Source organism: Danio aesculapii, chromosome 15 (genome assembly GCF_903798145.1).
Source record: "Danio aesculapii chromosome 15, fDanAes4.1, whole genome shotgun sequence".
In the NCBI taxonomy this organism is placed as follows: Eukaryota; Metazoa; Chordata; class Actinopteri; order Cypriniformes; family Danionidae; genus Danio; species Danio aesculapii.
Genome location: NC_079449.1, coordinates 5768635 through 5782903, shown reverse-complemented (window position 1 = coordinate 5782903; position 14269 = coordinate 5768635). Strand labels below are relative to the sequence as shown.

General features: G+C 37.1%; 1 protein-coding gene across 1 annotated transcript; it reads left to right on the top strand.

Moving 5' to 3' along the window:
* Nucleotides 1-217: 217 nt before the first annotated feature.
* kcne4 (potassium voltage-gated channel, Isk-related family, member 4) lies at nucleotides 218-5318 on the top strand. Its single transcript, XM_056473648.1, has 2 exons — nucleotides 218-535; nucleotides 3287-5318. The coding sequence occupies exon 2, from the start codon at nucleotides 3311-3313 to the stop codon at nucleotides 3809-3811; it is 501 nt and encodes a 166-aa protein (XP_056329623.1). The 5' UTR covers nucleotides 218-535; nucleotides 3287-3310; the 3' UTR covers nucleotides 3812-5318.
* The last annotated feature ends 8951 nt before the right edge of the window (nucleotides 5319-14269 follow it).

Here is a 14269-nt window from a genome sequence, read left to right as displayed (position 1 = left end):
TCTTCTTGTGATTATTCGACAATCTTACCACTTTTTTTTACGGTTATCCTTTTTTCTGAATGAAAAAATAGATCTACTCAGAATTCTGTCATTTAAAAAAGTCTTAACTTTTTATTATGTGGCCGAAATATACTTCCCTTATATGAATTATTGAGTAAATCCTCTTTAGCAGAGCCATTTCTTAAAGACAGCATGATTTATATTTCTGCAAAGCATTCCTCTGTTTTTTCTGAGGGCGAGCTGTTCTGCTGCAGAAGAGGCTTTCCTAAAGCGGCCCTGTCTGGTTCTGTTGTGATAAATGAGCAGATTTGGCAGCTCTGCGCACTTGGACTCCATTAAACGTCATCAGCATTGTGACTGAGCTCTGGCCGAGGAGGGACGTGAGGATCTCGACTCCCTCAACCTCTGTCACAGATCCAGCTGGCGCGTGTCCATGTCTGAGAGACACTATTTAAACAGCACTCGCATGACAAACCCTTACAGTCGAGAGAGAGAAGCAGGAGACAGACTGACGTGTCCAGGGTGAAACATCCCGGTGAGTAAAACCTGCTGCTCTGTGGAGTCTCACGACACTTTACACTCAACAAAAAGCTGCTTTTCCAAACGACTTATTTGAAAATGAGCTGAAACAACACAATTCTTGAGATTTTTTTGGGAACAACTTAATTGTTTTATGTTCAATCCACTTAAATTTCTTAAGATTTCATTTTTATTTATAGTGTATAACATTTCCAAGTTGACCACTAATCTGTTTATATGTAGGTTGTGCACATAATCCCTTCATCTTCATCTTCATCCAACACAAATTAACTCAATTGTTTTTATAAATGTATGTGGATCGAACATAAAACAGTTAAGTAGTGCCCCAAAAAACTGCGTTGATTTAACTTATTTTAAATGAGTAGTTTGAACTAGCAGCAAAAGTCATTTTTTGAGTGTACAAATGAGCTAAAACAACACTATTCTTGAGATTTTTGGGGGGATGACTTAATTATTTTATGTTCAATCAACTTAAATTTACGTGAACTTGATTGATTTGTGTTGAATTGCGCATGACTTGTGTGCAGTTTTATTTACAGTGTATAACACTTCATATTTTACCACTGATCTGTAAATATGTTTATTTACTCATTTTTTTTAACGTTAAGTGGTTGTAAACAATTTGGGCTAAATTTAAACAAACAAATTAAGTTGAACATTGCTCAATTTAATTTGTTTGTTTAACTTCAACACCAATAAATTGTTTACAACAGTTTTGCATGCAACACTTTTTTCAGTGTAGGTTGTGCTCTTATAATCGTAAATAGTCTACACATTTTCAATAACGCCTCATTGTGCAAGTTTACTTAATCTAAGAATTGTGTGATGTTATTTTGTACTACACTCAAAAAAATATGTTTGCTGTTTGTTTAAACTACTTATTTGAAATGAGCTAAAACAACACTATTCTTGAGATTTTTCTGGGGGTGACCTAATTATTTTATGTTCAATCAACTTAACAAATTTAAGTGAACTTAATCGATTTGTGTTGAATTGTGTGCATTATTTACAGTATATAACACTTCATATAATACCACTGATCTGTCAATATGTAGGTTGTGCACTTACAAACATAAATAGTCTATGCATTTTCAATAACGTCTTATTGAGCAAGTTTACTTGCTCAAAAAATGACGTTTACTGTTTGTTCAAACTACTTATTTAAAAAATCAGCTGAAAACTATTCTTGATTTATTTGGGATGACTTAATTACTTTATGTTCAATCAACCTAAATTCATTTCCCAGTGATGGGTTGCAGCTGGAAGGGCATCCGCTGAGTAAAACATATGCTGGATAAGGTGGCGGTTCATTCCGCTGTGGCGACCCCAGATTAATAAAGGGACTAAGCTAAAAACAAAATGAATGAATTAAATGAACCTAAATTTAAGTGAACTTAATCGATTTGTGTTGAATTGCGCATGACTTGTGTGCATTTTTATTTACAGTGTATAACACTTCATATTTTACCATTGATCTGTAAATCTGTAGGTTGTGCACTTACAAAGTCTATGCATTTTCAGTAATGTCTTTATGTGCAGGTTTACGTAATCTAAGAATTGTGTGATGTTATTTTGCTCTTACTCTAGCCCTCTAGTAAGTAGAACTGCTAGTTATGGTCACAAAATGAAGCAACAGTTAACATTGAATTAAAAGAAATTCCTAAAGTAGAAAGACTAAAGACTATTAGACTAAAAATACTAAAATTATCTTTTTTTTTTTTTGTTGTGTATTGGAGTTTGTTTTTACTTTGTATTTAAAATTGTAGATTTTATAGCGATAAAAAAAAAATTAAGAGAACACTTTAAAAACTCAGTTTCTATTGATTTGCTGAACTTGTTAGGTATATATGTTTCTTCATTTAACCAGATAAAACCCCACTGAGATCAAGATCTCATTTACAAGGATGACCTGGCCAAGAGGCCCACAACACATGACCTATGAAATAAAATAATAATAATGATATTATTAATAAATGGAAAATTACTATAATACAAAAATACAGTTTAGTTGTTCAGCTATACCAGAAGTATGGTTTGGTATAGGTATGGTTTAAGTAAAATGTTGATATTTGTATTTTTAAATTAAAATGAGTTTTCTGTTGTTTATAGAAAATGAAAATGGTCCGAACGAGAAAAGTTTTACTTTGTTGTGATTGATAAATTAGTGTTATTTCACCAAATTCCATCTCCACTTTCCTTCCTAATCTGCAATTGCCTCTCTGGCTATACCACTAACTGTACTCTCTCAAAAAACAACAACAACAAAAAAACATTACTAATGTTTTGCTTCTTAGACTTTACACACCTGAAACTTGTCTACAGCACTTATTCACTGCTGCTCTTATAGTTGTGTAAATTGCTTTCTTGTCCTCATGTGTAAGTCGCTTTGGATAAAAGCGTCTGCTAAATGACTAAATGTAAATGTAAATGCAAATACTGATTTCCGAAGTTTTGAAGCTAAAACCTTGCATGAAGAAACCTTGCATGAAGAAATTACACAATATAAACAAACTACTCAAAGGTATAAATATAAATTGTAAATCCAAAAGCTAATATTATACACATTTGTAGCTAAATGTTAAACACTGGTCATATTTACAGTAAGTTAATGTTCATTTAAGGTTTTAAAAGAATTTTAAGCTTTTTTTTTTTTTACTTTTAACACGCTGTAATCAACTTGTTTTCTTGATAATCTTTTATACGTCATCCAAACTCTTTTTAAAACTCGTTTGTTATTATTCCACAGGTAACTGTTCCTGTTTCTGTCGTTATGGATTTGGCGCGCAACGCCACCGCGCTTTCATCGCCTCAGAACAGCAGGATCCCTTCATCCGGCGGAAGCGACAATAACGCATACCTGTACATCGTCATCGTGGTGTCCTTTTACGGAGTTTTCCTCATCGGGATCATGCTCGGTTATTTGCGCACCAAACGGCGTGAGAAAAGGCGCTCGAACGCGTTCACGAGGCTCCTGCACGAGGAGGAGCAGCGCGAGTGGGGCGCGCGCCAGAAGAAGCACAGTTTCAGCCTGCCTGCGTTTCCCGCGCTACGCTCAACGCCGGTGCCTTTCATGTTGAGCAGCGGGCGCGCGCCTCTGGCATGCGCACTGTGCTCGGTGGAGCAGAGCAGCGTGAGCTCTCTCAGCTCCGGAGCGGATGTGCGTTTCGCCATAGAAGAAGAGTCAGACAGCGGCGGACATGAGGAGACACCGAAAACTGGCTCGGGATCGGAAAACAACAGCGACGGGTCGTCAGTGGAAAACCGGCTCTGAGATTCCCGTTCCCGCCCAGAGACGTTATATTGCAACTGCAGTTCCCGCCGAAATGCAGTAATGGAGTCTTTTTATTTTCCCTTACCACAGTTAATGTTACTACAAATTCAGCAATCTGCAGTTGGTCTTACAGACTGTTGTAATAGGAAATAAACAAAAAAGCATTCTGTACGTTTTAAAGATCTTTTTTGTTAATATATTGTTTAAATAACTGTAGTAATTTGGCGGGAATAATTTTTGGATCCATGGCAAAACAAACTCTTAAGTGCCTTGGTGGAAAGAACGAACTCTTATGCCAGAAATATACTTTTACACAAGCACTAACTGTAGTACATCAAGTTCTACACTGCAGTTTTTTCAGATCAGACCACAACAGCGACGGGTCATCCATGGAAAACCGGCTCTGTGGTTACTGCCAAGAGACGTTACTATGTCAGTCGTAGTTCCTACTACAACAGTTAATCCTACTACAAATTAAAGGGTCTGAGGTTGGTCCTAGCAACTGTTGTAATAAGACATAAACAAAAGTGTGTTTTTGTACAAAATTTAACGACCTACTTGTGTAAATAACTGTGGTAATTTGGTGGGAACTGCGGTTACTGTTGATTTGTTAGGATCCATAGTGAAACAAAAAAACAAAAGTTCTCCTGAGTGCCTTGGTGGAAAGTATGAACTCTTGTGCCAGAAATATACTTTTAACACAAGCGCAAACTGTAGTACATAAAGTTCTACACTGCAGTGTTTTCAGATCAGACCACATCAGCGACGGGTCATTCGCGGAAAACCAGTTCCCGCCGCAAGACGCTACTATGGCAACCATAGTTCCTACGAAAATGCAATAACTACCACAGTTAATCTTACTACAAATGAAACGGTCTGAGGTTGTTCCTAGCGACTGTTTTAATAAGAAATACACGAGCGTTTTTATAAATTCGACCTACTTGTGTAAATAACTGTTGTAATTTGGCAGGAACTGTGGTTACAGTTCATTTGTTTTTATGTTAATTTGTTAAAGTTCTACTAAGTGCCTTGGTAGAACGTATGAACTCTTATGCCAGAAATATACTTTTACACAAGTACACAAACTGTAGTACTGTGCAGTTTTTTGCCTTCACTTATGAAAATTAACCATGGTTTTGGCACGTTGATTGATGTCTATAACCAAAGTTTTACTACAAATACATTGGCTAAACAGGTTAATGTAAAACCATGGTTCATTTTGGGTTATTATTTAACTGTAAAAATGGTTTTGTTTTCTATTAAAACCAAATTTCGTAGCCGATTGTTAAGTCGTGACGTATGGTATGCTGTTTCTGGGTCCATGCCGCTACTCATTTGAATTAAGAAAATATTCGTTCATGACCACTTTTCAGTCATATCAAACATTAAAGTGAATTTTATATAAAATCATAGCGTACACATCAGTCTCTGAGCTTGCTGCATCACAAATACCACATTTTTAACAATTTATAAAAAAATTATCACTTTCTGGCCATTTTATATTAGACATGACTAATATATATATATATATATATATATATATATATATATATATATATATATATATATATATATATATATAGATATATATCATGATTTTCAAAAGTAATACATCACTTGTAAACGTTTATTATTACCATTTCATGAGTCTCCCCACAGTTTGATATGGCGCTTGGACCCGAAAGCCGCTTCGCGTGACGTCACACTTAAGCGAATAGTTTATGGTGGCACAAATCTAAACTAACGGTTATATATTTCGACAGTTTAGTGGCTAATTGTACATTTGTATGATAATTTAAGATTTTTAAAATGATGTATGAACTCCCTTGCTTCTACATGAACATCACAAATGAAAACAGATTAGCCACAACTTCGTCAAAACAAAAAGTTACTAACTTATTGCTCAGGCTGAAAGAAATACCGAGTGCTAGCTGCAGGTTCAGATGATTATCTTCAAACTGTAGTTGGTCTAAAAACTAAAACTAAAAAAACGCTAATGTCCTATAGCGCCCCCTGTGGCAACTCTGATTGCTGCACATACTTGCTTTACATCTTGGAATGCAATGATGCACAGAATTTCTTTAAGTACTTGTGTAAGCTATATTTCAGGGCATAAACGCAATGTACCCACTGCAAACATTGCAATAAACCTGGAAGTCACTTGAAAAATATAACTTTTTTAACTATCATTTTACTTAAGGCCTATATATATATATATATATATATATATATATATATATATATATATATATATATATATATATATCATCATTTACTTGGGCCTGTAAAGTGATTTAAATGTTTGTAAAGTTATCTGTATATATTGTTCTATGTGCATGGGTATGTCTATTTAAGTTCTACCTTGTTTTTTTTTTTTTTTGTTACTTTGCAAGCTTAATAAAAGCGTTCCTTCATAATGTGAAGCCTTGTGTATATGTTTGCAATTACCTATTATTGCCACTTGGGGGAGATGAAGACTATACCAGTGAATCATAACAGATGAGGATGCTAATTCATGTTTTATAGACCCAAGTAACTAATATGCAGCATACTATAATATATATATAAACAGCACTTAATAACTTTAAATAGGATATATAAGCATTCACAAATTAAATACTGTTTAACACCTTTTCATTATGTTGGTCAAAATTACTACAGTAGCTTTAATTACATTACTTGTGAATTTTTTTAATTTTGTGAGTGGTTTTTAAGGTAGAGATTTTATAAACACATTTTTAAACAACAGTTTTAAGAACTCATTTATAATACCTTTCTTGTTTTTTTGCTTCGTCATGATGACAATACATAATGAGCTTATCAGTAAATCAGCTTAATGTGACATTTGAAGGCGTAACTGGGTTAATTATGTATGCAAGTTCAGGTGAATTGTAGTTGTGGGCTAATAATATTGACCTTATTTTTTATTACTTTTTTTAAACTACTTTCTCCAGAAGAAAAAAACATACATGTTTGGATGTCATAGATAGATACACTAGATGTTGCATACATGTATTAATACTGCCGCCATATTGGTACAGTGCTCCTAGGACAAAAGTCATTCAACGGCACTATAGTCAAGACCAAAGCCAATCTGAAGATGCTAGAACTTTGAGCTGTGTACGGGTGTAATAATGAGCAAACAAAGCACAAAGGCAGAACATTTCATAGGTAAGATTTTGTTTTTTACGAATATGTATGTTACAAACTTTTGTGCTCAACAAGTAACGTTATTAATGATAATATGGTCACTTACTGCACTGACCATAAGGTAAAGTAGCACCAACTTGCTCTAAATTCTAGGCTTATGCTAGTTTTGTTGGACAAAATCAGCAAACAATGTAAATGAAATATGACAACAAGATGCTGCGGTGCCAGAAATGTGTATTATTGTCGGCTAAGTGAAGTAACGGCTAGTTTTTGAAGTAACTTATAAGAGTGCCTGATAACATTGCCTGCCTCAATGTGTATACTGTCCATTCTAAAAAATTGTTGAGTTATTTAGTTAACCCAATGGTTGAGTTAAACATATTTGGTGCTTTGTTGGGTTATTTTTAACCTTTATTAGATTATTTATCAAGAACTCAACCAGTTGAGTAAAATATTTGGTGCTTTGTTGGGTTATTTTCAACCTTTATTTGGTTATTTATTTAATAAATTTAATTTCAACAGTCAACTGATTTAACTGCCACAAAACAGCTGTATTAATATGCGTGCGTAATGTTGTTTTTGCGTTATAAAGTTAAAAAATAACCCAACAAAGCACCAAATATGTTTAACTCAACCATTGGGTTAAATAAATACCTCAACATTTATTTAAGCTATAACGCAATAATATTGTTGTTTTTTTTTATCAAATTACCTCTCTGTGTCGTGGTTTTTATATCGGTTTCACCATCCAAGGCTTTTAGAAGTGTTTGGATGTGGTTAAAATGTATTGTACATTCTGCTCAATCAACTCATGATTTTCAGCTTGCACAGTTTATAACTGTCTGCACTTTGTTCTGTTTCTTCATTGTTTGTAATTCTTGATTTATTTCAACAAAAGTGTCTGGAACTAAAATGGAAGCATTTTCAATATTTTTGAAAGCTGTATGTTATTTATTTACCCAGCCATAATTATAAAATAGTAGCACTAGTAATAGTAGCAATAGTAATACCAGAATGGAAAAAATTAACATTTAATCAAAATAACCCAATGCATTGGGTTAAATTATGTAACCCAATGCATTGGGTTAAAAAAAAAACATAGTTGGGAAGGTGCTATAATAACCTATATTTGGGTTATATGTTGGGGTAACATTAAACGTTGAGTTATTTATTTAACCCAATGGTTGAGTTAAAAATATTTGGTGCTTTGTTGGGTTATTTTTAATTATTTATTTAATAACTCAACCAGTTGGGTTAAAAATTTGAATTTCAACAGTCAATTGATTCAACTGACACAAAACAGCTGTATGTTGATATGGGTTGTTTTGCGTTATAATGTTTCTATAAGCTCCAATGCAATAATATTTCTGTTATTTTTATCATGTTTACCTTTTCTAGTTATTTTTATATTCATCTCACCAGCACTCTTAATTAATGATGATATAAACACTTCATAACCGATCTATATTAATCAGATAAAAACAGTTTATCTACCTTCCATGTTCATCTCTACATTTTTGGGGGGGATTGATACACATATCTGAGAAACTCTGCCATTATTCTAACCTTTAGGACCCAGCCGAAACATTAACCCGGTGTCACGTCCAGTCTTGGTGAAGGTATGTTGCCTTTTTAAAAAAATACACATTTCCTTTCACTACAAAAATATATATTGTAGCTTTTAAATACTAAGATAGACAGATAAGATGCTAGATTTTATTCAGGAAGTTGCTGGTTTTCCCAAGAAATGGAGAATCGGAAAAATGAATAGTAGTATAGTAAAAGTAGCAATAGTAATACCAGAACAGAAAAAAATTACATTTAATCAAAGTGAAGTTTATTTATAAACTAATTACAAGCGGATCACGTGCTTATGATTGCTTGCGGCCGGTCCCGCATTATTCAATTAATGATTCACCAATCAGACGATTCCTATAAGCCACTATAAATACCCTAAGTTCCATATAACAGCCATGTTCGTTTTGAAGAATCCCCCCTTCCACCCCTACTCCTCCTCCTTTCCTAGATAGGTGGCACAGTGGCCCAGTGGTTAGCACTGTTGCCTCACACCAAGAACGTCACTGGTTCTAGTCCTTACCAAGTCAACTGACCTTTCTGTGCGGAGTTTACACGTTCTCCCCGTGCTCACGTGGGTTTTCCCTAGACTCCCCAGTTTGCTCCCGCAGTCCAAAAACATGCAACTTAAGTTAACTGACTAATCCAAATCAGCACCATAGACATGACCTAGTAAGTAGTTATCTCTTAAGAGCAATCACTACCTGTTCATTAGCTACAGCAGGGGAGTTCTCGAGATCTACCAGAGCTCAAACTCCCCTCTCGCCTTGCAAACTGGAGGGAGCCCCGGGCTCGAGGATCTTATGAGCTCAGGGCTCTCTCCCGAGACAGCATGCCGAACAAGCTTTATAATCAATCATCAGCTAAGTGTGAACTCTTGAAATAACCCAATGCATTGGGTTAACATAACCCATAGTTGGGAAGGTGCTATAATAACCTATAGTTGGGTTATATGTTGGGGTATTTCGAACCAAACAATTTTTTCAGAATATGTATATATATCTGGATGGCCTGTCCTCTATTGCACCTTGGTCCCACATTCATTTCAAAGGAGCGCTACCCTGTACTAAAATGGCGGCTCTGTTGACACTTTACTTCCAATAGAAAACAATAGGATAGGCGACATCTAATGTAAATATCTATGATTGGATGTAATGGAGCAAAGTCCTTACTTCATTAAACTTCACTTATAATTTAGCCTGTAACTGTATATCATATGGGACTCAACCCCTTTTCATATAGCCTATAAAAACGTAGTCATTCTGAATCTATGTGCACATGAAAAAAAAAAAACATTACGCGAGGCCTCCTGGCGTCATCATAGAGATAAATATCTTTCAAGCATCCACTCCTGAAATAATCCTTCACTCTGTTATTCCCCTTGAGAATGGGCTGATGTTCTCCCCGGGGACAGAAGAGGCTGTGCTACAGTCATGATTGTGTGCTTTTGCAGAGATGTGCGTGATTACAGGCGAAAATCCTTCATCATAATCATCATCATCACAGTCTTGTCCTAATGAAATCACATCACATGCATCGGTGTCACTGACCCGCTTTCCGCCCCAGGGATTGCAGTGGAAAGTTCTCGTCTGAGTGGATCCTTTCCAATCTAAATCTCCTCAGTTCATCTGATGTGAGCCGGACAGGGTGATAGGAAAGTTTTAAAAGACAAAAACAGTCAGATTTATGTCAGATGACACATAGAAAGTGTCTTTTGTTGTTGTTAAAAGTGGCGGGAAAATACGTAAAATTAATAATAAACAATTCCTTTCATTTATATAGCGCTTTAATAGAGACTTAAAGTGCTTTATGCTGAGCAGTGGCGGAGCCAGAGGGGTGTCCTGGGTGGTAGTGAACACCCCATGACATCCGATTGGCCACCCTGGGTGCCACCTCAAAATTTTATTTGCTGCAGGCAGTTCCTGATGCTGATCTCATTTGTCTAAAGAAGGATTTTGAATTTTGCCGGCAATGCTCAAGCTATTTTCAAATCAATAACAAGCTGAAGACAAGAGCATGGTTTCAAGTAAGACGAACAGTGTTGGGCAGTAGTGTCGCTACAAGTAGTGACGCTAGTAGCTTAACTACATTTCTAAGTAGCGTGGCGGTAGTGTCACTACGTTCTAAATCAAATAGCTTTTCAGTTGCGAAGCTATTATTTTAAGCAGATAGCGTAGTAGTGTCCACACAAGCTATATTTACAGTATTTACTATATATAAACTCGAGGAATAATAAGTGACGGCACTGACATTCACAGAGCTGTGAGGCCAGTGTTTAGCCAATGAAAGTAAATAGGGTATATACCGAGCTAGTGTGTTCCCATACTGATAAACTTCCGGTGACCTGTTATTGTGAGTTTTTTCCTTTTTATACGGTTCCTTTTACAGCATCGATGTTGTAATGTAATTCAAATACATTCAGTTAAACAGACTTCGGCATTCATTCAGTTGCTCAAGCATAAAACGAGACAAAAAGCTGTTTACTCGCATGCGCCTGTTAGAATTGGCAGGCTAGCGCAGAAGCTCCATTGAATATACTGGGGTAAAATAAATGCTCGAATTATAAAGACACGACAGGGGTAATGTAATTTAATGCAGTGCTTCTTGTACAATCTGAGACCCACTTTATATCGTATATCACTCAGTCAGTGGAGATCGCTGATTTTTAAAGTAAACAGACCTTAAACACGCCAATTTTGCAATTGCAAAAAGTTCACTGGAAGCGCTTAACCCAGGTTACTGGCAAATTAAAAGTCCCATTAGCATGCTTCGGCATATACCCTATCCACATGATGTGAGAATGATGATTTCTTCTTCTTGTTTTACAGTGGTCGACAACACACTTTTCGGTGTGTTACTGCCACCTCTCGCTCTGGTCGGTGATGTCGCCAACCAATTAGGCTAACACGAGAAATTTGCTTGATGGATAGATGACTGAGGGAGTGGAATTTTTTCTCAAGCAGGATTCCTTGTGACAACACCTCCAGAAGTACATGTTAAGATGCAATAACGTTAATTCTGATACATTACATGTATGCAAGTTATTATATTTAATTTACAATGTTTAAAGTCTAGATATTTGTGAGCTAAATTTATTTATAATGGAATAGCCAGCTCATATACTTTCTTCAGAAAAATGTTTTTAAATCGTTTGCTGATTTTAATGTGCAGGTATAATAATATATAAATGTGTTTCTAACTGGATCAGATGTAACCAGACTTATATATTGTAGCACAGGGTCAATTAAACATGAAAAGAAAGGGCGAGATATCAGACTTCTTTATAAAGAAGCACAAACAATGTGCTTTTTCTTTTCAAATCCAGGTCAGTTTGATGTCTGCTGTGTGTAACTGCAGTATTTTTTATGCTAATGTTTTTCTAAATGAATTCAGCATTTATTTGGCAAATAAAACTTCTTAATTCCTTAATTTATCATTTATTATTTGAGTACAATCTGTGTGTGGACCCCCTGACATAGCAGTGGCCACCCCATGTATAAAATTGTAGCTCCACCACTGATGCCGAGTTCAGACTGCCTGATTTTCAAAGTAATCGTGTCACAGATTTTTTCACACTGCAAGACTATCTGGTGTAGCTTTCCATCGCTGCTGTGTTTACACTGCAAGATGGATCAGCGACAGGGGGTTTCACACTGCATGACTTTACAATAGGAAGAATCGCCGACAACTTTGTCTCAAATCAAATCACTTTTACTGTCACATCAGCAGCAGCACATGTGCGATGATTAGTGAAAAGCTTAGATATATATATATTTTTTACATCCAGCACGAAAAACGACAAAAATACAAGTAAAACACACAAACCACAACAAAGTTTGCTGGGAGCTTGCAACACGGCAGCCATCTTGGATCTTAATTTCGATTGGCAAACTACGACTCACAACCAAACACACGCGAGAAGTGACATGAAAACAACACGAGGTCACGTAGTAGCCTATATTAACTAGCCTACATAATGAAAAGAAGCCTTTAGTGGGATAGAAAATGCTCCTATTTTGCTCACCTGGGCTTTGAAAGGAATTAGCAATTTCTCCTCTACTTTTCTCAATCCGTTTGTGATATTGGTCAGATGCCGTGTGAAACAGACATGGGTGCTCCTGCCAATTTTCCACTAGTTTTCCCTTCATTTCTTTAGTCCAAATAGACTGAAAAGGAGCCCTTAACTTCTCCCCCAACCTCCCGCTGGCCTGCAGGTACCCACACTAGTGGATGCTGCTGTCTCATTAGCCGCATTTCCACTATCGGGCCAGTGCGAGGCCAATAACCCGGGAGGTTGAGAAATGAGGCCGAAATCATGTCGCGTTTCCACTGTCGGGCTAGTTGCTCGCAGCGCGTCACGCAAACACCGCCCCCAGAACATCCCCCAAATCAAACGTCACACAACCCGTCACACAACCCGCCCACTTCAGCGGGAACAAAAAACTCAAATTATAACCGCAACGATGTACTTGATAACGTCCTCATTTCTGCAAACGCCGTCTATTTGCCTCTGAACATTTTCCTCGGCCCAAATGTTCAGAAGAGCCCTGGTGTCCTCAACTGACCAGTACTGTCTGCTATCCATTTTTTCTTCTTCTTAGTGAGTTGATCAAGCACGATAGCAAAACAAATGTAAGGGAAGAAAGCATCTTGTCTCCTCTTTACCTGACAGGAAAACTCCGCCTTTGTACGTAACCCTGCCCCGAAGCCCCAGTTGGCCCTCCTTGGCCCAAGGTATTCGGCGGGCCGAAAAAGGCCGGACGCTGGCCCCAAGGAAGCCCCGCTTTGGCCCTATTACGCCCCGGAAGTGATAGTGGAAACGCGACTGGCCTTGACTTGCCCTGGCTCGCTCGCTTTAGGCGCGATAGTGGAAACGCGGCTATTGGCTGTAGGTAATCGCCAATGTTATTTTCAATCAGAACACATTTTGAATCGCAGACAGCTCCAGATATTTAGCACGCCAAACATCTCACAGGTGTCAACGACTCATCTGCCATTCTCTCGGATTACATCTTTGATAGTTCATACAGTGTGATTGTCACTCACGTGAACGAGCACAGATTCACCAGTGATTTCAGGCATTTGTCTGTGTTTTCTCAAAACCTGCTGCCGAGTCAAAAATCGGGGCTAAAATCATGCAGTCTACACTCAGCAATAGACATTTTTGAGGGGAATCTCATCATCTACCACCAGTGTGCAGCATCCACCTGGATGATGCGATGGCAGCCATATTTGGCACACGACACACCTGCTGATTGGTGCAAAGGAGACCAATTATGATATGGGGATGGTTAGGAGCAAATTCGTGGGCAAATTTGGCCAGGATGCCGGGGTTAAACCCCTACTCTTTTTTTGAAGGACATCCTAGGATTTTTAACACTCAGTTTAACACTGCTCACTGAGCAGTATAGGATCTCCTTCAATATACTGGGGCATTAGGACTCACTTAGACCGCAGGTTGAGTGCCCCCTGCTAATCTCACAAACACCACTTCCGGTAGCAACCTAACTTTCTCATGTGGGCAGACCGGGCGCAGCCCTGCTAAGCTTCAGTGTGTGACCATGTGAGAGCTGCAGAGAGCTAGCTGCCAGATGTTGCTATAAAGCGAACTTGAAAAACACTTGCAGTTACATAAAATGCAATGATACATAATGAATAAAACTTCCGAACGAAACAAGAGATGTGAATAATTTACTGAATCTGACAGATCATTAATTATAAACCATGTGGAAA